General features: G+C 33.8%; 2 protein-coding genes across 6 annotated transcripts; one reads left to right on the top strand and one right to left on the bottom strand.

The window, feature by feature from the left end:
- The first annotated feature begins 5949 nt into the window (after nt 1-5949).
- LOC150028701 (uncharacterized) lies at nt 5950-10470 on the top strand. The gene is made up of 3 exons (XM_090300062.1): nt 5950-6160; nt 8350-9068; nt 10453-10470. Exons 1-3 carry the CDS (start codon nt 5950-5952, stop codon nt 10468-10470), a joined length of 948 nt encoding a protein of 315 aa, XP_090156188.1.
- A 9230-nt stretch (nt 10471-19700) lies between these two features.
- Nucleotides 19701-23665, bottom strand: LOC137806680 (beta-glucosidase 46). Of its 5 annotated transcripts, XM_068606912.1 has the most exons (13): nt 23624-23665; nt 23372-23521; nt 23157-23223; nt 22997-23055; nt 22247-22322; nt 22071-22145; nt 21893-21980; nt 21480-21732; nt 21217-21332; nt 20748-21003; nt 20573-20675; nt 20396-20504; nt 19701-20039 (listed from the first exon to the last, which is right to left on the bottom strand). In XM_068606912.1, the coding sequence occupies exons 2-13, from the start codon at nt 23474-23476 to the stop codon at nt 19793-19795; spliced, it is 1554 nt and encodes a 517-aa protein (XP_068463013.1). In that variant the 5' UTR covers nt 23477-23521; nt 23624-23665; the 3' UTR covers nt 19701-19792. The 5 variants fall into 5 exon arrangements, 3 of the variants coding, with proteins under 3 accessions (XP_068463013.1, XP_090156457.1, XP_090156456.1); XR_016519505.1 differs by lacking the exon at nt 23624-23665 and having other exon boundaries at nt 21106-21332; nt 23372-23581; XM_090300330.1 differs by lacking the exons at nt 20396-20504; nt 23624-23665 and having other exon boundaries at nt 19861-20039; nt 23372-23579.
- Between the last annotated feature and the right edge of the window lie 267 nt (nt 23666-23932).

Genomic DNA, 23932 nt, shown 5'->3' with positions numbered 1-23932 from the left:
TGTTTGTTATGTCACGTTCTTATACATTGTTTTGAACCCGCGCAACACGTGCACAACAAAATATTTATTTTAATAACTCTTTATCTGTTCAGTGGGTCTTTATAAGAAACGTTTTATAATGGTACCCCTTTATTAATGATCAATGATTTTTTAATATTCCTTGTGGAAAATGGTAAGCAAGGCACGTTAACACCTTTTATTCAAGTCTATAAAAGTTTCTGTTTACATAAACTTTTGTACGATATGGTAATTTGCACGAGGCAGATGTTACTGAGAGAAAAAAATATCTGAATCATTGTAAGAGAATAGAGTCATGTCCATGTTTAGTCACTTGGATAATCTAAAGGCAGCAAGTCAATTTCCATAACAATTGACAAATATTTTTATAGAAGAACCAAAATAAATCATCACATTCTTGTTACTTTTGTACTTGACCCAGGACACAAGTAAAATACTTGAGTATTTATGTTTTGGTCATGTGATTAGGGAAGAAGCACATTGATAATCACTTATCGTGTATGTTTTTTTTAAATAAAATTTAGTTTTTTTCAATGTAATACATGGGTTAACCTAAGTTGTTGAATCTTCAAATACGCAATTATGTATTTTTATTGTTTCATGTTTTTCTTAAACAAATTAAGATTAGAGAATATTTAAAAGAAGAAATTGTATCAAACAAAAACACGAAAATAGAGAATAGTAAATGAAGACAAAAAAAACAAAGTATATGAAAAATGAAAGATAGTAATAGAAACGGACAAGAATTGAGTGAGAGAACTAACAAACTAAAGTTGTAGAAATCAAGTTGAAAACTATGTAAATGAAAAATTGAAATTAAAAGGACAGAGAAATGAAATTGCAATAAAAAATGAAAAACATGGCATGTATTAGAGAGTTCAATTGAAACTACAGTAGACGATTAAAGTAATGTGTGAATCTAAAAGTAAATTAAAATTACAATTTGGATTTAAAACAACGAGTAAAACACAGATGAATGTGTAAAGGATGAAAACTAAATACAACTATCAGACTGTTTAATAGACAATCGTCTACCAAATCATCTAATAGTTGTATTAATGAAAAGTATAAGCATCTAATGAAAATGCAATGAACAAAAATATAAAGTACATAAAATTTAAACGACATGTATTTACAGAAATTGTAAATAACGTAAACTGAAAGAAAACAATAGAATTCCTTAGAACGAAAAATAATAAAATTGTAATAGAGACAGTTTAATGAACTAAAACAGTAAAAATTGGAAAACAAAATATTACTAAAATTGAAATGAATGAAATTGAAAATAATTGAATGCATAGAATGAAATGTAAATGTAGAAATACGAAAATTAAAAGGAATTGTAGTAAAAAGAAGGAAATGCCATTTGAGAAATGTGAAACAATGAGCGGAAATCATGTTCAAGTTATCTTCACCCTTGAATGTAAAAAACTCAATTCTGAATTTCTTATTTAATTAAGAAAACACATAATCAATCAGTTTATATACTCAAAGAAAACAATTCTTTAATGAAGAATTTAATCCTAAAACGATAAAACAACTAGAGCATTGTCTAACACAGTTTCAAAATCATTGTTACGCATTTCAAGAATTCAATCATCTTACGAATGTAAATGTGCAAAAATGAAAGCAATAAATAAAACTAGAACACGAAATTGTGATATAATGCGAAAGTAGATCTTTTTTATAGATAGAAATTGAATTGCATAAAATTGTAAAAGTAGAAAACTAACTAACTATAAGAACTAGCATCTATTCCTAATTAAGTGAACCTATCTAAGCCTAAGTACGCGTAAGTCCATCTGAATTGTGTTTATAGTTCCTTATTTATAAGGTTATGAAACTACAACTGGATGAGACTAAAATGAAATAAAAATATGCCTTCGTAGAAAATATACCTTCGTTTTATACTAGATGGTCTTCCAGCTCCTAGTCGTCTAATGCTTTCTCTGCTTAGCAGCTTCGATAGATTTATTTCTTTTATTTCAGAACTTCCAATCTTCATAGGCCAATTATCTTCATTAAAGTTCCTAAGTTCATGAATCTACTATAACAAAGATCAGTTCAAAAGGTTATCATCATTGAATCAATTGATCATACAATCTATACACAACATTTTAGCCAAAAATGCAATCTTTATTCAAAATTTCTTACAACTCTTATGTGCTAAAAATCACAAATAAGAAAGTTAAAAATGCTTAGGGAATACAATAAGCCTATAAAATCCTGAACTAATAAACTTTTATCACATATGTGAGAGGTTTCTTTGCCTAGTCCTGCTCAATAACTTTGAGTGGAAATATAAAATCAACGAGTTATAGGGTGTAACAAAATAAGAAATCACAATACATTTGAAAAAACAAAATAGAAAAAGATGAAAGGTCAATTCACATATTCAAAATTCAAACAATTCTTCTTATCATAGTTTTTTAAAAGTTTCATATTCAAGTTGGAATAATTAACCGATTCAATTAGTCATATGAATCAAATCCAAATATAATTTAATCTAATATGTATCTAATTATCAAATGAAGATTCAATCGATTTAAAGTTTGACTTATAAATTCATAAATGCAAATTATCATCATAAAGTGAAAATCAGACATTGAAGAGAAAAAGAACAAACTCAGACTATTAAGAAGTGAGTTTAAGTCAAATTCATCCTTACAAAACAAGCTTGCAAGGTGGGGATTATCTCACTTACATAGTGTAAATTGACCTTATCTCTAGTCGATGTCATGGAACATTAAATGATTGGTACAAAACTCAATTTGGACGGTTTGATCTTGATTTCGTGAATTGATCCTAAAAAGTTAGTTTTTCATGAAGGATGAACAAAATATGCAAATGAGAGAAGAAAAACAAAAAGACAATTCTAAAATTGAAAGAAGAAGATAGAAATAGACAATTTTTAAGTTTGTAAATCTAAACAAATTATTTCTCTTCATTTGTTTAGAGCACATTTACTCTATATATATCTTCTCTAATCTGAAGGAAACATGGGTCTAAATGTGGATTCTAATTAGGATCATGAGTCCAATTACAATAGTACAATTTAATACAAGCAAAATTGAATTTACATATATTTGTATAAAAAATTTAACAAATCTATCTCAACTTTAAAAAATCATAGAAAATAATATAAGACTTCAAATTTAACAAAAAAATATGTCCATTTTAAAGAACTGGAAACATAGTACTATCAATAAACAAGAAAACAAAAACAAACAAGGGATAAAAAATATGTCGGAGAGTTCTTCCAAAGAAGATTTGAAGAAATACCATTTTGAAATTGTGCAATGCTTATATTACAAGTTAGGCTTCCTCCAAAAAGATTATAAAAGACTGGATAATTCTCTGCTCCTTATTTACTATCAAAGTTTCTCATACATATAGCCAAAACAACAAAACAGATAAAACATAAAAACAGCGTAAACATTCCAAAGATATGTCTCAACAGAAAAAACAAATCTATGAGATTCTAACAAGTTGAGAAATTACTATTCTTCCCTCTGTTCTAATTGAGATTCTCAACCATTACTTCATTTTGCCTTTAAGAGTGCAGTCATAATCATCAAAATACTTAGGCTTGGTGTTATATCTTTTGGGCTTGCTCCTTTCTATTGGGCTTCTCATTTATGTTTCATCATGATCTTCTGTTGTCTCCTCTTAGGCAATAACATCTCTTTCCTATTCAACAAACACCTTGCCCTCAAGGTGCAGTGTTGGATAGTCCTTAAGCAAGGTGTCACGGTTCTCCCAAGTGGCATTTTCAGGTACAAATCTTGCCACTGACCTAATGCTTCTGCTGCATCACAATTTCCAGAAATTCGCCAATCAAGTACAATAAGAGGTTGCAACTTAGGTTGATTATTGAAAATTGTTGAAGAGGGTTCCAATTGAGGTGTCTCATTTTGATTATGGAATAGTTTATGCTTTGAAACATGAAAAATAGGATGAATTTGAACTACTGGATGTAATTCTAATTCAAAGGCCACTTCCCCAATTTGTTTGATAATGTGAAAAGGACCACAAAATTTATGGGCCAGCTTTGAGAGTTAATAGTTTCGTGCACTCACCTGTCGGTGTGGTCGCAACTTGACTGACACTTGATCACCCACTTTGAAGGGGTGAGGCAGTCTCTTCTGTTGAAGATGGATGAAACTTCTTCTCTACCTAGTCTTAGTGTGTGTTTGATGAAGAAAATAGCTAGTTTGTTTTGAAGATTGTAATGTGTTTTTTAGGTGATCTTGTATATAGGTTAGTGTGAGTTTAAGTTTGACTTTTGCTTCATGACCTATCCTATTTTCCCAATCAAGGTGGTAAGATCAAGCACAAGAAGTGATTCAATGGTTTTCAAAGAGCTCTTTAAAGTTTTCTCAAAAATCAGATTACTGCACAAAAATAAATCTGTTTGTTTGGAAAACAATAGGTTTATTTTTGTTTTGCTGAAAGGATTTTCAAAATTCTGTTAGGGCACCAAAAGTGCAGTTTAGTCAGTTATTTCAGTTAAGCTGAACTGACAGCTTTCTTGAAAAAAATAATCTGTTAGTTTTAAATTTATTTTGTTGTTTTTATAACAACTTTTTAATTGGTTTTTTAAAGTTGTTAGAAACTGATTTCTATATAATGAAAGACTTTTCTCACATGAAAGGGTGTTGTGCAATCACGGTTTTAACAGAAATTAAACATTTTCTGCGTGAGAAGAAGGATTGGAATGTGTTTTTGAAAGGTTTTTCAAAAAGATCTTCAAGTGTGCTTGTCCTAGGAGAGCCTTGATCTTAGTGAAGGTGTTGGTGCGGTTCTGCTGCAATTGAGCTATTATTTTGAGTTCTTTCATCTTATTTCAGGTGTTATCCTTCCTTATTCATTCTTGTAAAAGGTGTTAGTGTAAGTCACTCTTTGATATGGTTTCTTGGAGTGCAAGATGTGCTGAAATAGGGTTTTTCAGCTTTGGTTGTATTGTTCTTGTAGGGTTAAAGAACTGTTGTGTGTTGTAATTGATTGTAACTGGTTTTTAGTGAATTCCACCTTGGAGTAAGGTGAAACTGGATGTAGCTCATTATGAGTGAACCAGTATAAAGTGTGCTTGCATTATTCTTCTTATCTCTGACTCATTTATGATATTTTGAACAATCTATCAAGAAAGAAAACTGTTCATTTAAAATTGAACCTGTTATTTCTAGGTTTACTCAAACTATTCTTCTTAATCTGAAAAATTTCTTTAATCATAAACAAAGTCTTCTGAATCTGTGTAATTGACTGAGTTGAGGACAAACAGTTCCTTCATAAAATCTTTGTTAATGATTTACGTTCTTCAAGGAATTGTATTAAAAGAATTTGGATGATCTTTTGGAATAAATCTTGTTCTTAGAGCTGCTTGAAAATTAACTCATCTGGTTCTGTAAAATTCCTTTGTTTGATCTAAATCCTAATCTGAACAAGTTCTAGTTTTGTTAAAGTGTGTTGAAAATTAAATCTGTTCATTTCAAAATCTATTTGTTCTTTTTCTCCTAAAATATTGTAAACCAGTTTGTGTTTGCGAAAATTTTATAACTTCAATTCACCCCTCCCCTCTTGAACTTAGACACCAATAGACCCAACAATTGGTATCAAGAGCTAGGACTTGTATTTTACTCAAGTTTGTGCATTATGTCTGAGTTTAAAATGTCTTTTGCTGAAGGTGCGTCTATTAATAGACCTCTTATGTTTGGTGGTGTGAATTATGCATTTTGGAAAATTAGAATGAAAATCTTCATGGAATCTATTGACATGGGTATTTGGGATGCAGTAGTCAATGGACCTTTTGTACCTATGCAGGTTGTCAAAGAAGAAACAGTGAAGAAACCTTGGTCTGATTGGAGTTAAAGTGAAAAGAAGAAGTCCCAATATGAATCCCTAGCCAAGAACATTATCACTTCTGCATTGAATATGGATGAATTCTTTAGAGTGTCTCAATGCAACTCGGCCAAGGAGATGTGGGAAGTACTAGAAGTAACCCATGAGGGAACGAATGATGTGAAACAAGCAAGGAAGCAATCACTCATTCAAGAATATGAACTTTTCAGGATGCAATCAGAAGAAAGCATTGCATATGTGCAGAAACGGTTTACACATATTGTAAATCATCTCACTAGACTTGGTAAGGTCTTTGACAAGGAAGAGCTCAACATAAAGGTGCCTAAGGTAACAACAATTTCAGAATCCAGAGATTTATCCAAGATGTCCACTGCTGCATTGTTTGGAAAATTGATGGAGCATGAGTTAGAACTCAAAAGATTGAAAGAACAAGAAACAGTGGAGAAAAAAGCCAAAGGAATTGCTTTGAAGACTAGCATAGAACATGATACAAGTGAGGAAGAGGAGAATCTTGAACATGATGAAACCTTGAGTCTGCTCACCAGAATATTCAGCAGATTTCTAAAGAGGAAGAACCGAGACAGAACTCAACAAAGAAAAAGGTACTCTAAATCCAATGACTCAAATTCCTCTAGTTATACTTGCTTTGGTTGTGGTAAACAAGGTCACATAAAGATTGATTGTCCAAACAATCAAAACAAAGAAAAACCAGCAAGCAAGAAGAGTGAAAGAGGCAAAGGAAAAAGAGCATATATCTCTTGGGAAGAAAATGAGGTCTCTTCAACAAGTGACTCCTCAACTGGAAGTGAAGAAGCAAATATGTGCTTCATGGTGAATGATGAAGGATCAATCTCTGATTCGGTGAGTGATTTTTCCACTAATTCTGAAAGTTATGATCAACTATTAATTACTTTTAAGGAAACACATAATGAAGCAAACAGATTGGCTGTTATATGTAACAAACTGAACAAAGTAAACAAAGTACTTGAACCTAAGGTTAAGTCACTTGAGGAAGAGTTATACAAAGCTAAAACTGATCTTGTTAGTCTTGAATTGACATGTTTGCATGCATCTATAAAAACCTGTGAAAACTATAAGAAGCTGGAAAAACAGGTTGAATATTTGCTGAAAACCTTATCAAATTTCACCAAAGGAAGAGAAAATCTTGAAACTTTGTTAGGATCTCAAAATGATGTTTTTAATAAAAATGGCTTAGGATATAATCTTGGAATAAAGAAAAATGTGAAAAAGCTGTCCAGTTTTTTTGTTCCTTCCAAAACAGGTTTTTCTTCTTTTAACAGTTCAAATACACTGCATACTGCATCTTGCTTTTACTGTATGAAATCTGGACATATCTCTAGAACATGTAAAGCTAGGTACCTTATTCCTAAAGGATTGGCCAAATGGCTTCCTAAGGAAAGGTATTAATCCTGTTGGACCCTAGACTAAAAAGGGGTACCATATGTGTTAAATCTTTTTTGAAAAAAAAAACAGCAGAAAAAACCAGTGGTACTTGGACAGTGGATGCTCAAAGCATATGACTGGTGACTTGGCTCAATTCACAAGTCTGAAACTTAAAGCTGAAGGGCATGTCACATATGGAGATAACAATAGAGGAAGGATTCTTGGAAGAGAAAATGCTGGTATTGAAAATTCAACCACAATTGAGAATGACTTATATGTGGAGGGACTAAAGCATAGTCTTCTAAGTATTAGCCAACTTTGTGACAAGGGCCACAAGGTTAATTTTGAAGCCAACACCTGTACAATTTCAAATGAAACCTCTAGTAAGGTGTTGGTCATAGGTAGAAGGGTAAACAACATCTATCTCTTAGATATTATGAATAATTGCTTTGAAAATTAATGTCTGTTATAAAAAAGTGATGAGTCTTGGCTGTGGCACATGATGTTAGCTCATATCCATACAAATCACTTGAATAAGTTGAAATCTAAGGATCTTGTTTCTGGTTTACCAAATATAAAATTTCAGGATAGTAGATTGTGTGATGCATGTGTAAAGGGTAAACAAATAAGAACTTCTTTTAAAACAAAGGATGTGGTTTCTACAAATAAAGCTTTGGATGTTCTGCATATGGATTTGTTTGGACCTTCTAGGACTGCTAGTTTAGCTGGAAACTTCTATGCTTTGGTAATTGTTGATGATTTCTCAAGATATACATGGACTCTCTTTCTTAATTATAAAAATGATGCATATACAGCTTTTAAGAAAATGGCTAAGGTTCCGCATAATGAAAATGAAAATAGCATAAAATAGATTTGTAGTGATCATGGGGGAGAGTTTCAAAATGCAAAGTTTGATAGGTTTTGTGAAAAAACATGGGATCATACATAACTATTCTGCTCCTAGGAAACCTTAACAGAATGGTGTAGTTGAAAGGAAGAAAAGATCACTAGAGGAATTAGCTAGAACCATGTTAAATGAATCTAATCTACCTAAATATTTCTGAGCAGATGCAGTATACATTGCTTCTTATCTGCTTAACAGAACCTTGATTAGACCTATTCTCAAGAAAACTCCTTATGAAATGTATAAAGGTAGAAAGCCTAACATTAGTCATCTTAGGGTCTTTGGTTGCAAATGCTTTATTATGAATAATGGCAAAGATAATCTAAGCAAATTTGATCCTAAATCTGATGAAGGAATACATATTGGCTATGTTATTAATGGACATGCTTACAGGGTGTATAACAAAAGATTGCTTACTGTGGAAGAATCTATGCATGTGGTGTTTGATGAATCTGATTGTTATGTGCCTAAATCTGTTCTGGATGAACCTGGTGTAGATTATTTAAGAACCATTGTTCAAAAGAATCAATCAAGTGTTGTCAAAGAATCTGTTGTGAATGCAGGATTTCCTAAAGAGTGGAAGACTCCGAAGGATCTTACACTTGACAATATGATTGGAAAAATTGAGAAAGGAGTCTCAACAAGGAATTCTCTTAACAATTTTTGCAACACAATGGCCTTTGTTTCACAAGTAGAGCCTAAAAATATGGAGGAAGCTCTACAAGACAGCAATTGGATAGCAACTATGCAAGAAGAGCTAAATCAGTTTGAGTACAATGAAGTATGGTCCTTAGTTCCAAGAACACATGAAATGAATATGATAAGAACCAAATGGGTGTACAGGAACAAGATGGATGAACATGGGGCTATCACCAGAAATAAAGTAAGGCTGGTTGCTAAAGGCTACAACCAAGAAGAGGGAATAGATTTTGGTGAAACCTATGCACCAGTAGCTTAACTAGAAGCTGTCAGACTACTCTTAGCATTTTCCAGCATAAAAGGATTCAGGTTATTTCAAATGGATGTTAAGAGTGCATTCTTAAATGGATATATTAATGAAGAAGCGTTTGTCTCTCAGCCTCCAGGATTTGAAAACTACAAAAATCCAGAGCATGTGTACAAGCTCAAGAAGGCACTATATGGATTAAAGCAGGCGCCTAAACAATGGTATGAAAGGCTAAGTGAATTTTTGCTTTCTCAAGGTTATGACTGTGGCACCTCTAATAAAACCTTATTCATAAAGAAGAAAAGAGAAGACATTATACTTGTTCAAGTCTATGTGGATGACATCATCTTTGGATCCACAAATGAAGAAATGTGTGAAGCTTTTGTAGAAGCAATGAAAAAATGTTAGGAGAAATGAATTTCTTCCTTGGACTGCAAGTTAAACAACTCAATGATGGAATTTTCATAAATCAAGCAAAGTACTGCAAGGAATTGCTTAGGAAGTTTGAGATGGACCAATGCAAAGCAATCAACACTCCAATCTCAACAAGCTGCCAACTAGACCAGAATTATGCAGGAAAATCAGTGGATCAATTAAAATACAGGGGTTTAATTGGTTCTTTACTATACTTAACTGCTAGCAGTTCTGACATTATGTTTGTTGTGTGCTTATGTGTTAGATATCAATCTGATCCAAAGGAATCACATTACAATGCATCTAAGAGAATTCTGAAATACTTGCAAGGGACTAAAGATGCTAGACTATGGTATCCAAACAATGTTTCCTTGAACTTAACTGGTTTTTCAGATTCTGATTTTGCAGGTTGCAAGGTTGATAGGAAAAGCACAAGTGGGACTTGTCACATTCTTGGGTCAAGTCTAATCTCTTGACATTGCAAGAAACAAGCTTGTGTTGCTCTTTCTACAACAGAGGCAGAATATATAGCAGCTGGAAGTTGTTGTGCTCAAACACTATGGCTAAGGCAACAACTAAGTGACTTTGGAATTCTTTTAAATAAGATACCTATCAACTGTGATAACACTAGTGCCATAAATCTGTCAAAGAATCCTGTTATGCATTCAAGAACTAAACATATTGAAATTAGACATCATTTCCTAAGAGAGCATATAGCTAATGGAACTTGTGATATTAAATTCATTAGTACTGAATTTCAATTGGCTGATTTGTTTACTAAACCTCTTGCTAAAGATAGGTTTTACTTTCTATTAAACGAATTGGGTATTATTAGCTGAAATTGTCCACTGTAGTAAAAATTTAAATCTGTTATCTCATGCTTTAACTTGTTGTTTTCCTGTTTCAGAATCACAACTATGACTAGGAAAGAGAAATAATTATTTTTCTCTCTCTCCTTGACCATTGACTGCTTTTATGGTTATTGACCAGCAGGTTTATGACATTCATGTGTGGAAATACTAACTGATTTGATATATTCATTGTGCAACATATTTGATTTGTTAGCAGAAATATGTTTTCAATATATTCTTGCATCATTCAAATTTGCACCTATTGTACTACATATGAATCAAATTTGTACTGCATCTGTTTTCTTGATCTTGCTTTCAAAACCCGTGATCCTTGAAATATGATTTGGTATTCTATATAAACCTAGTCTAAATCAATTGTATCTCACACTTTCCCTTCTTTGCTACAAGCTGTCCAGATTCAAATCTGATGCTTTATTAGTTTTTTCTTTTATTATTTATCATATGAATTTTGCACTAACATTCCTTCTAGCTAGAACTGTCTCTTGGTGAATAGGTGCAGATAAAAACAGATTGAACAATGACATCCTCTTCACACAAAAAGAAGAAATCTAGAGAGCAACCTAACAACAGCCAAGGTATTTTGGAAAACTGGTTTGCTGGAGATTCTGAAGCTATGACAAGGTTCATACATGAGACAAGCATAAAGCAAATCAATGTACCTAAGGTGCTGGAATTTTCATGGCTGAGGGATAAAAATCTGACAGAAGCACAAACCCTACTCAAGCATCAAAAACTGAAAAGCTTTATGGAAATGACTGGAAATGTCTATCCCGACCTAGTGAAGGTGTTGTATAGCAATCTTGTACAAGATGGCAAGAATCTTGTCTCCTATGTGAAAGGAGAAAAGCTGAAAATCACAAGAGAAATCTGGAGCAATGTTGGTGGAATCAAATACTCAAGGCTGAAACTGAACAAAGGGAACACTGCTGGGATTCTAAGGTTCAACAAGATGCAGTTTTATAGAAGTTGTGTGAGGAATCCTACTGAACCAGTGGTTAGGTTTCATGTAGGTAATTTGACTTTAATTCCAAGACTCTTACCTCACATCATTGCTTCCAAACTCACTCCTAGAGGTAGCAATCATGTTCTTCTTCATGAGGAAGATTTGATACTGCTTTATTGCATAATGAATCAACTCAAGGTAAACTTGGTGAGTACTATGGTGGAACATATGCTTAAATCCACAAGGCTCCCTGATTATCGTTTTCCATATGCAATATTTGTTTTCAAATTAATTGACTATTTTGAAGTGGATAATACAAATGAAAGAAATGATACTATCAAAGCAGCAAGTGAGATAGACAATTATACTCTCATGAAAATGGGATTTCATAAGGAAGAAGACAACTGGGTTTTCAAAAGAAATGTTGCTTATAAAGCTGAGCATGAAGCCTCTAACCATGGAGATGCAGAAGAAGAGAATGTTGGAATGCATACGGAAAATGAAACTGTGCAGGCTGCAGAAGCATCATTCCATAGGATGCATCATTCATCATCACACAGGGTGGAATCACCAACTCACCCATCTATGCAGCACATGCAGGAATCACCAGTTCATTCTTTCATGAATGAAGATGTTGCTGCCACAAACTACAATGCATTGGTTGCATACCAAGCATCTGAATATAGAGGTGAACCTCTATTAATGTTTGAAAGACAAGTTTTGGACAGACTACATACACTCACAAATGATCAAAAGACCTATTTTGAAATGACTCAAGTTAGGTTTCAACACTTAGACTATCAAATTGAAGGGGTCCAGGAGTAGCTAGCTGAGCTTTACTACAAGCACATGTGATTCTTTTCAAATCTTTCTCTTTTATGTCTTGTTGAACAATTTGTTTTCTAATTTTCTGCACTGGTTGTGTTTTAATTTCTGGACTGTAATAACACTTTATGGTGTTTCATTTTAAATTGTCATGTATGGCTATGGTGTGTTTCTTTTTATTCCATGCTCCCATTCTATTTGATGAATCCAAAGGGGGAGAAGAATAGCTTGATACAGGTTATGATATTTGAAAAATAGCTCATATATATTGTTGATCTGGTTCAGGTATTAAACTGTAGGGAGGTATAACACTTCTCAACATTGTTATGTTCTGTTTTACATTTAAAAGGTTTCTGTGTATATTCTGGAATCAAGTTCAGTGCAGGTATTGACCATGACCTTCCTTCAAAGCTATGTAAAGCAATGGGGATTTGTCTCCATCAAAAAGAGGGAGATTGTTGAAGATGGATGAAGCTTCTTCTCTACCTTGTCTTACTGTGTGTTTGATGAAGAAAATAGCTAGTTTGCTTTGAAGATTGTAATGTGTTTTTTAAGTGATCTTGTATATAGGCTAGTGTGAGTTTAAGGTTTCCTTTTGCTTCATGACCTATCCTATTTGCCTAATCAAGGTGGTAAGATCAAACACAATAAATGATTCAATGGTTTTCAAAAAGCTCTTTAAAGTTTTCTAAAAAAATCATATTATTGCACAAAACTAAATTTGTTTGTTTGGAAAACAATAGGTTTATTTTTGTTTTGCTGAAAGGATTTTCGAAATTCTGTTAGGGCACCAAAAGTGCAGTTCAGTTAGTTATTTCAGTTAAGCTGAGCTGGCAGTTTTCCTGAAAAAAAATAATCTATTAGTTTTAAATTTAATCTGTTGTTTTTATAACAGTTTTTTAACTGTTTTTTGAAAAGTTGTTAGAAACTGATTTCTATATAATGAAAGGTTTTTCTCACATGAAAGGGTGTTGTGCAATCACAATTTTAACAGAGATTAAACATTTTCTGCATGAGAAGAAGGATTGGAATGAGTTTTTGAAAGGTTTTTCAAAAAGATCTTCAAGTGTGCTTGTTCTAAGAGAGCCTTGATCTTGGTGATGGTGTTGGTGCAGTTCTGCTGCAATTGAGCTATTGTTTTGAGTTCTTGCATCTTCTTTCAGGTGTGATCCTTCCTTATTCATTCTTGTAAAAGGTGTTAGTGTAAGTCACTCTTTCATATGGTTTCTTGGAGTGCAAGATGTGCTGAAATAGGGTTCTTCAGCTTTGGTTGTATTGTTCTTGTAGGGTTCAAGAACTGTTGTGTGTTGTAATTGATTGCAACTAGTTTTTAGTGAATTCCACCTTGGAGTAAGGTGAAACTGGATGTAGCTCATTATGAGTGAACCAGTATAAAATGTGCTTGCATTATTCTTCTCATCTTTGCACTCATTTATGATATTTTGAACAATCTGTCAAGAAAGAAATTTGTTCATTTAAAATTGAACCTATTATTTATGGGTTTACTCAAACTGTTCTTCTTGATCTGGAAAATTTCTTTAATCATAAACAAAGTCTTCTGAATCTGTGTAATTGACTGAGTTGAGGACAAACAGTTTCTTCATAAAATCTTTGTTAATGATTCACGTTCTTTAAGGAATTGTATTAAAAGAATTTGGATGATCTTTTGGAATAAATCTTGTTTTTAGAGCTGCTTGAAAATTAACTCATCTAGTTTTGTAAAATTCCTTTGTTTAATCTAAATCCTAATCTGAACAAGTTCTGGTTTTGTTAAAGTGTATTGAAAATTAAATCTATTCATTTCAAAATCAATTTGTTCTTTTTCTCCTGAAATATTGTAAACCAATTTGTGTTTGCGGAAATTTTATAACTTCAATTCACCACTTCCCTCTTGAACTTAGACACTAATATACCCAACATCTTCTTATCAGCATAATACTTCATGACAGATTGTGCTTTGAGCTATTTGGAACATAGCTTATCAAGTAACTTCTGCCACTATGTCAGATTTCCATTCACAGCCTCATTGCGACTAGGTCCTATGACATATTGGGGGTAGCGAAGATGGTGGTTGATTGTAAACAATCTCATAAGGGGTAATCCAAGTGGAGGAATGCTTGGCTGAGTTGTAGTGCCACTCTGCCCAGTGTAAATATTTTCCCCACAGATTTGGTTCAACATGGATGAAGGCTCTCAAATACTGCTCTAGCATTTTGTTAACTGCCTTTGTTTGCCCATCACTTTGCAGATGATAAGTTGAGGACATTCTCAATCTTGTTCCACTCATTCGGAAGAGTTCTTTCCAGAAATTACTCATAAAGATAGGGTCCCTATCAGATATTATACGTTTAGGCATGTCATGTAATTTGCACACCATGGAAGCAAATAATTCAGCAACCTTAACAACAGGAAAGTTTGTTGGAAGCATGCCAAAATGAGTTGCCTTTGAAAATCTGTCAACAACTACTAAAATCACTTAGTAATTTTGGTAAGAAGGGAGCCTTGTGACAAAGTCAAAAGAGATATCGTCCCAGACTGCAGTGGATGGAGAAATTGGTTGTAATAACCCATAGGGTAGTTGTATAGGTAACTTGATTTGTTGACATATGAAACAACCTTTAACCAACTCAACCACGACTTTTTTTCATTCCTTTCCAAAAGAAATTGTCACTCAATCTCCCATAAGTTCTATGTATTTCAGCATGACCAGGCATTAGTGTGGCATGAAATTCCTCAAAAAAGACTTGCTTAAGAGGGGATTGACAAGGAATATAAATCTTGTCATGATAAAGGATAATTCCTTTAACAAATTTAAATCCTGGATGTTCTTCTGGGCAACCAAACACTTTTTGGTACAATTGTTTGAGTTCTGGATCTGCATTATAAGTCTTTTGTATCTTTGATGCCAAATCACATTGTGGCACAGTCAACTACATCATTTGTGATGAACTGCCATATATCTTGCTTAAGGCATCAACTACTCTGTTAGTTGCTCCTAGTTTATACACAATTTCATAAGTGTATCCAACTAATTTGGACAAATAGTACTATTGTTCGGGCGTTTACACCACTTGCCTCATCAATTCCCGAAGACTTTGTTGATCTGTATGAATGATGAATTTTCTGCCAGGAAGATAAGTACGCCATTTTTGGACCGTTGCGGTGATTACATGCAACTCCCTGGCATACGTAGAAGCTGAAAGAAGCTTTGGGAATTTTTTTTTACTAAAATAACAAATTGGGTGGTTATTCAGCATCAAAATTGCCCACATCCCTTTCCCCGATGCGTCCGTTTCTATTATGAAATCCTCTTGGAAGTTAGGCAACATCAACACGGGAGTATTTATCATAGCATCCTTTAGCTACTCAAATGATCGTTGTTCTTCTTCATACCAAGTAAATGAGTCTCTCTTCAGCAAGTTGATGAGAGGGGCAACTATAGAAGCATAAGGTTGAACAAACTTTCAATAGAATCCCGTTAGCCCCAAAAATTCGCGCAATTGCTTAAGGGTGGTAGGTGTCGATCAAGCAATCATTGCACAAATTTTCTCAAGATTTGAGTCAATGCCATCCTTGGATATTATATGGTCTAAGTACTCTACTGATTCCTGGGCAAACAAGCACTTGTTCCTCTTGAGAAAAAATTGATTAGTCATAAGGCATTGAATAACAATATCCAAATGAGATATGTGGTTTTCTAATGACTTACTATACACTAGTATGTCATCAAAGAATACTATAACAAACTTACGCAAATAAGGTTGAAACAATATATTCATAGTTGACTGAAATGAAGCAGGCACGTTACACAATCCAAAGGACATCACTAAAAATTCATAGTGACCTTCATTTGTGCGAAAAGCAGTTTTTGGGGAGTGTCACCTATGATCAATCTTATTTGGTGGTACCTGGAGTGTAAATCTAACTTTGAAAACCATTGTGTGTCATGGAGTTCTTCAATCAACTCTTCAATTGATGGGATGGGAAACCGATCTTTTATAATAATCACTTTGAGAGCCTTATAATCAACACAAAACCGCCATGATCTATCTTTCTTTCATACTATCAACACTAAAGATGAGAAGGAATTGTTACTTTGATGTATAATTCCCTCAACCATCATTTCTTTGATCTGACGCTCAATCTCGTGTTTCTGAAAATGTGGATATCTGTAGGGTATGACATTCACTAGATTCAACCCTTCCAAGAGGGGAATGTGATGATCAGTCGCACGAATAAGAGGAAGGCCTCGTGATTCCTCAAATAATTGGGTGTATCTACTCAATATTCCCTCAGATTTCGGTCTCGGTGAAGGTTTAGGGAGCTCTTTTATGGAAGGAAGCAAATGTAACCTGAAATATTCTGCTATGCCATTGGTAGCGATCATCCTCTTCATTTGACGTATAGTGGCTTCTTGAGGTGTTGTTCGGTGTTGGCCCTTGAGTTCAACTAATTTTCCTTCTTTAATGAACTTCATTGTCAATTGTTCATAGTCAATCAACATTGGCCCCAACGTTGTCAACCATTGTACTCCCAATACGATCTCAGCCCCACTCAATGGCAACGTATATAGATCCACGAGAAATGTGTGAGGGCTCAAATGTGATGGTACCTACTTGCAAATAGATGAGCATGAGAGTTCCTCTCCATTACCTACCAAGACATGAAAATATTTAGTTGGGCCAACTTGAAGACCCAAGAAGTTGGTTGTGCGATCTTGGATGAAATTATGGGTACTCCCACTGTCTACTAGTGTCGCAAGTGGGGAACCGTTGACATGGCCCAAAAATTTAAAGGTCTACGAAATTAATTGGCCCATCAATGTTGTTAACTGATTTGGGTCAGGTTTGTATTCGACAGGTCGATTGGACCAAGTTCATTAGGCATCGGGTCCTTTATATGGAGAAGGTTGTTCAAATCAATCTCTTTCGTTTCAGGGTCACTAGGTTCCGCTATCAACAACATGAACTCCCACTTGCATTTGTGACCAGGCCGATAGTGTTCATCACAATAATGGCACAAGATCTTTTCATGGAGGCTTTGGAGCTCGACTGGGGACAATCGTTTGATGGCAAGTGGATTAAGGTCTGATTTGGTTTTTTGTGAAGAATGGCTCGTTGTTTGTGTGTTGGGTGAAAAAGTATTAACAAACATCAGGGTTTTAGCAATGGAGTGAGAAGGACAAACGTAACAGTTTGACGTGGAAGCTTCTACAAATTTTTCTTCTTGTAATTTTGCTAAGCTTACGGCTTGGGATAACAAGATCAATTGAAAGGCATGCACCTCTCTCTGAATTTCTGGTTTAAGACCTGAAATGAAGCAACTGAGTAAGAAGGGATGAGCCTGTCCCACGATACGATTTGCTAGCGATTCAAACTGATTTTGATATTTTCGCATGGTTGAGGTTTGACATAGTTTGAAGAGGGCTCCTTTTAGGTCTTCATAATGTGATGGTGCAAAATGAACCTTTAAGGCATGTAGGAAATTTTGCCAAGTTGAGATTAGGTTATTGTCATACATCCACTGGAACCAAGCGAGGGTTGCTCTTTCCATGGAAAAAGAAGCCAATTGAAGCCTTTGGTCCTCTGGAGTACGGTGGTTGTCAAAGAACTACTTGATTTTGAAAATCCATGCTAATGGTTCAGACCCATCAAAACGGGGCATATCCAGATTCAAGGAAGTTCGAGTAAAAGATTGAAGGGTGGAATCGTTCGTTGCGGTTTCTCAGGCTCCAATCTGAAGTGCCATTTGAGTTTCCAAATTTGTCATGCGAATATTCATTGCTTCCTGGAAGGTTTTCTAGCTCTCTAATGATTGCATAATAGAATCTATTTTTTCATCACTTTTTGACACTAACATGGTGTCTCTTTGTGTTTCTCTCTCAATGAAAGCACCAAATTACAAGTTAGGCTTCTTCCAAAGAGATAATATAAGACTGGATAATTCTCTGCTCCTCATTTATTGTCAAAGTTTCTCATACATATAGCCAAAAACAACAAAATAGAGTAAACATTCCAAAGATATGTCTCAACAGAAAATCAAATCTATGAGATCCTAACAACTTGAGAAATTACTATTCTTCCCTCTGCTCTAATTGAGATTCTCAACCATTACTTCATTTTGCCTTTAAGAGTGCACTCATAATCATCAAAATAATTAGGTTTGGTGCTATGTCTTTTGGGCTTGCTCCTTGCTATTGGGCTGCTCATTTGTGTTTCATCATGATCTTCTATTGCCTCTTCTTAGGTCATGCTCCTTGCTATTGAGCTGCTCATTTGTGTTTCATCATAATCTTCTATTACCTCCATAACATTGCTGTGGTAAGATAGAATATCACCAACGATGGTGAAAAATAAGATGCACATGAGAAAAAGGAAATGCAAAGGCAAAGAGAAAAGGAGGTAACGAAAGAAAACTGAAAACAAGTATTCATTAATCTGTGTATTTTTACAAAAGAGAAAAGCTTCGCGCTTATATATATATAAAAGAAGGAGCGTAAAAATACAAAAAAAAAATAGAAAAAGAAATTTTGGGATTTCTGAGAAGAGATATTAAAAGAATGAAAGCTGGTAACAGAAAAATACCTTATATGCCGCATTAAGCAACTCCATCATTGCAGAAATTCCAGTGTTAAATCGTGTGCCCTCAATTTCCTGTGACATGAATACTGAAACTAAATTCTTAGCTCAATTGTGTGAAATCTGCAAATCAAATAAAACCAGAACAAGGAAACGATAAAGCTCTTATTAAAAATTTAGATGTTGATCCTGGCAATGCATTTGTGAAGACAACGAAGTTGTTCTATAGCAGGCTCCAAGTCAACTGATACAGTTTTATACTTAAATGTTCCATCAGACAAAGGTGAAACAACAATGAGCCTCCAAGTTCATATCAAGGAGTAAATTGACCTAAGGTTAAACTTCATATCTGAACAAGCCATATATTGAACCTGCCACTCAAGCAACTAGAAACTTGCAATAGTAATATGATTGTGGATACCCTGTCATTCTACAACAATCTAAAATGTAAACTTCAGTTTTAAAAAAATTCTTAGCCAATCTTCGGTGCTATTGTGGATGTTAAACACTTACAAAGGGACTGACAGAAGTTGCATCAACAATTTCTGTTGTATTATGTATCCCTACAACTACTGTATAAGAGTGTGGAAGCGAACTGTTACGCTCTGCTATGTATATTATTTAGAAATCATGTTTCAAATCATATTTATTTATAAAAAAAAAACATGAAAAGCATCACCTTCTCTTATTTAATCCAAATTTAAAATCATCATTTTTAGTATAAGTTTAAAAAAATGGAAATAGCTGAAAGAATAACTATTCTTCTATTTCTTTCTTCATAATTTAACATGTATTTTGGTGGTAAAAGTTTATGTTGCTCATCTTCAATGGAGATGTGTATTTATTTACACAATGCGGAAGTTGGCGTTTTCTTTTTGTCCATGGTGAAAGCATTTTTCATCTATCAAATTTATTTTTTAAAGAATAGAACTCAAACTTTCCAAGAGGAGAAATTATTTAATAGATCGAATTTTGAACAACAATTACATTAAAGTTTGATGGAAAGGACTTTGTTGTTTGTGTTCTTATTTATAGGTTCTGAACTAAGGTTCTGAGATTGTTCCCGTTTCTCTTTTCTTCGTCTTCTTTGGACACAATGTTGTCAGCTATATAGTTTTCAATGAAACGCTTGTACCAACTTGCTGATAATTTTGGCGTTCTCTTCAGTGTGACATGATCAATGTGGTGAAGTCCAAATTTCGCTGAAAACCCATATTTCCACTCAAAGTTGTCGAGCAATGACCAAACAAAGTAACCTCTCACATCTGCTCCTTCCCTGATCACATGACCAAAACAGAAAGAAAAATTATACTTTGACAATTCTGAAAGTATATACAGTCTCTGATCTGACAGTTTTAAAACAAACATATTATAAAGGATAAATTGTAATTAAATAATGTGAAAAATTATTAAAATAATAGTATTGGGAGTTTTAAGGTGGAATTAGAAGAAAAATGGATTGTGAATGTATCATCCTTCAAACATAAATACTGAGTTATTTTACTTGTGTCCAAGGTCAACTGTAAAACTAACAAGAATGCCATGTTTTTTTTCCTCTTTTCCTATAAAAACATTTGTCAATTGTTATGCTTATATAAGTGGAAATAGTTGTAATGATTTATAGAGTTATACTTTATTGCTGCCATCAGATTATCCAAGTGACCGGACATGAACTCTATTCTCTTATAATCATTCAGATATTCTTCCTCGGTAACATCTGGATCATACAAAGTAGCATATCCTACAAAAGTTTGGGTAGTTAGAAACGCTCATAGACTTGAATAAAAGGTGTTAACGTGCTTTGCTTACCATTTTCCGTAATGAACATTGGAGTGTTATTATATCTGTCTTTTAGATAGATAAGAACATTTTTCATGCCTTGCGGGTAAACATTGAGCCAATCAAATGGAGTCTACATAACAATAGAAGTTTCAGAATGAGCAAGGTCACGATGAAGATCATTAAAAAGGGTTCAAGTACTTACAAGCTCTCCAATTGGGACACCATTTTTTAGTACAGTTTGCTCATATGAGCCCTCTGTTTTGGTGACTCCTTTCCCATATCCACACACCGATGATATGCAGTCTCGGACATAATAACTTGCGTAGTAGTTGATGCCAATAAAATCCAGTCCTCTCCTCAGTTTTGCTTTGTCATTACTGGAAAATTTAGGTAAGATGGTTCCTAGAATCATCTCCATCTCTTTTGGATACTTACCGAATAAGATTGGATCCAAGATCCTGCAATATTATAGTTGAATATTTATTTCTATATTCTAGAATCCAATGAATTAGTTGTGAACAATATTACTGTTATTGATTCAAATGTATTATAAAATCTACCTAGTTCCATATACAAGTGCCAGCAGTCCAAATAAGCTCTATCTATCTGTTCCAATCTATCATAGTGCCTTTAACATCTGTATTGTGCAGTAGACAACAAGGAAATTTTACCAGTTAGTGCTGAATGATTGCGCCCTTTCGGTTGCCAACTTATCTGCTGTGGAATTGCTTAATGGCTCAAAGGAGTCACAGTGCAAGACTATTCCAATTTTTCCCCCTTGCTCATTCTGCCATCAGTAATACTACAACTAATAATACTACAATAGAGAAAGTTTGTAATGTTTTGAACGACTGTTCCGTGTTACTTTCCATTTTGATTTGCTGTATAACCAGCATTTTTCATAAGGATTACTGCGATGTTCTAATCAAATTACCTGATATTTGTTTCGATAAATATCAACTGCAGCTGCATGTGATAGGATCATATTATGGGCAACCACAAAGGGTTCTTTCTCTGAATCTCCCTCTCTGCAATCTCCAAATTTTCTAGAGCAGCGACATGGTGGAAATTGACCTACGCGGTAAGCAAGTGGGATTATATAATTTGGCTCATTGAAAGTCACCCAGTACTTGACTCTGTCACCGAAGGATTTGAAACAGATATCAGCAAGGAATTGAAAATCTTCCCTGCAAATATCAAAATATGTTTAGTATCATTTTCCACTTTTTTCAAGTCAAACAAAAATTGCTAATTTTGATGTTAGTTATCTAGTGCATGCAGAACAATGGCAATTACATTGACATCTAATCTAAGAAAATAAATTGGAGAAGTGGCTGCTTTGCTTACTGTGATTGGGGACTTAGCCAAGCTCCGTATCTGTCCTCAAGTTCTTGAGGGATGTCAAAGTGAAATAATGTTACAAAAGGTTGGATACCTGCGAGTTGGCACAGTTGAGAACATATAAGGTCAAAGGAATTGAAATTGTGTCTAGCAAGCGAATCGCATAGCAAAATTGAAATGAAACCTTTGAGTAGCAACGCATCTATAAGTCTGTTATAGTAGTTGATACCCGCCAAGTTAACTTCTCCAAATCTACCTTCTGTTCACAATCATTGCAAATTCTGCTTGTCAATTGACTACACTATATTTAGTGTCTTCTAAGCTAATATCAGTCAGATTTTGTTAAAGCACGAACCATACCTGGTAGAATTCTTGCCCATGATACTGAAAACCGGTAGCTGTTCACTTTCATAGCTTCCATTAGATCAATATCCTCCTGTTTTTATTACAAATTGAACTTGGGAACATCAATTACTTAAACTAATTTAATGCCAGTTTTATCCTTTTGTATCTAAAAGAACTAAATCTGATAAAACAGTATTAATAATTCAGAAGCTGTCTTTATAAGTAGTAAGATAATTCATGGTTATTTACTGGCTTATTTGGTCAATGCATACTGTTTGGTGACATAGTTTAGGATTCGAGATCAATCATTTAGGATTCAAGGTGAAATACAGTTTATATACACATTTTTTCCTTAACTTTCCGGATCTAAAGCGAGCGAACAATGTCTCAGATGTAGTGATTGAACCTAGTGATGTTATCTCAATAGACTTCTAATAGACTTGAGAGTGATTGATCTAATCACAAGCGATAAATCATCTCTTCTCCACCTTGGAACTCTCCGGTTTGTACAAAACTAAAAGTCATATTCTTATCAGCATTTATAACTTTTACCTAGTGATTACTTTTTTTTCTTCTAAATGATACACAATAGGTTATAAGTTCAAATCTCTCTTAATGTTTGGGGAATAGCAATTTTATAATTCTTTTTCTAAAATATGGAGAGCATCATTCACAAATATGTCACTGTAGATACAAACTTCCTATATAGAAATAATTAGTATTCATGAATATGATCTGCAGAACTGAACAGAAATAGAAATTTACCTGATACCGATGGTATTGATCAACGGCAACATCGCCATTACTTCCATCAGATATACTACCTGCAGAGACTTGCAAAAGTTGAAGCTTGAGCAATGTGTAAAACTTGAAGAAAATCAGAATTAGAATATAAAAACTGGTTTTTGAGGCTGTGTCTAATCACCTATTCTGTGAGAGAAGACATCCCAGTTGTTCAACCCTTTGCCGTCACTAGAATAAGCTCCTTCATACTATGAAGAATATTAAATGACCATGTTTAGAATGCAAAGACTTGAATAATTCTTACAACAGGTACTGAGGAATTTGGTTAATGGGGTCATTAACATGGCAATAGTGATTGGTGGAAACAGAAGAAAGAGAGAGGAACTAAACATGAACCTGGTATGCAGAGGAAGCAGTGCCAAATAGAAAAGTTGGAGATGGATCAAATCCCAGTGAGATTGATGTGAGAGAGCACATAAGCAGGAAAAACATGATCTCCATAACTACTCCTCATGCATTTTCTTCTTACTATCCCAACTTTGTTCTCTAACCTCGGTAATGACAACAAATAATTTTTTTATATGCTCTGTATACATTTATAAAAACCTCTTGACAACTGGCCAAATTGACAACGATAGTGAAACTTACCAATCAAATGATAAAGAGAAAGAACAAACTTACCAGTCAGATGATAAAGAGAAACAATACTACAACCCACGTTTATCTTATCCTAACATTACAATTTTTAATATTATTATTTTAATATCTTTTATATCATTTAATTTCAAATTTATTTTTTATTATATATTTATTTTTAAACTCATTACATAAAAAATTATATAAAATTATAAAAGTATCATTTTAAACTGTGTAGTAAAATACATAATATAATAATATTTTAAATTAAAAAATAAAATAAAAATAAATAAAATATTAATTTATTAAAATATGAAGAAT

Source organism: Phaseolus vulgaris, chromosome 3 (assembly GCF_051622355.1).
Source record: "Phaseolus vulgaris cultivar YP4 chromosome 3, ASM5162235v1, whole genome shotgun sequence".
NCBI classification, from domain to species: Eukaryota; Viridiplantae; Streptophyta; class Magnoliopsida; order Fabales; family Fabaceae; genus Phaseolus; species Phaseolus vulgaris.
Note: the sequence above shows the minus strand (reverse complement) of the source record. Positions and strands in the feature narration are given on the sequence as shown.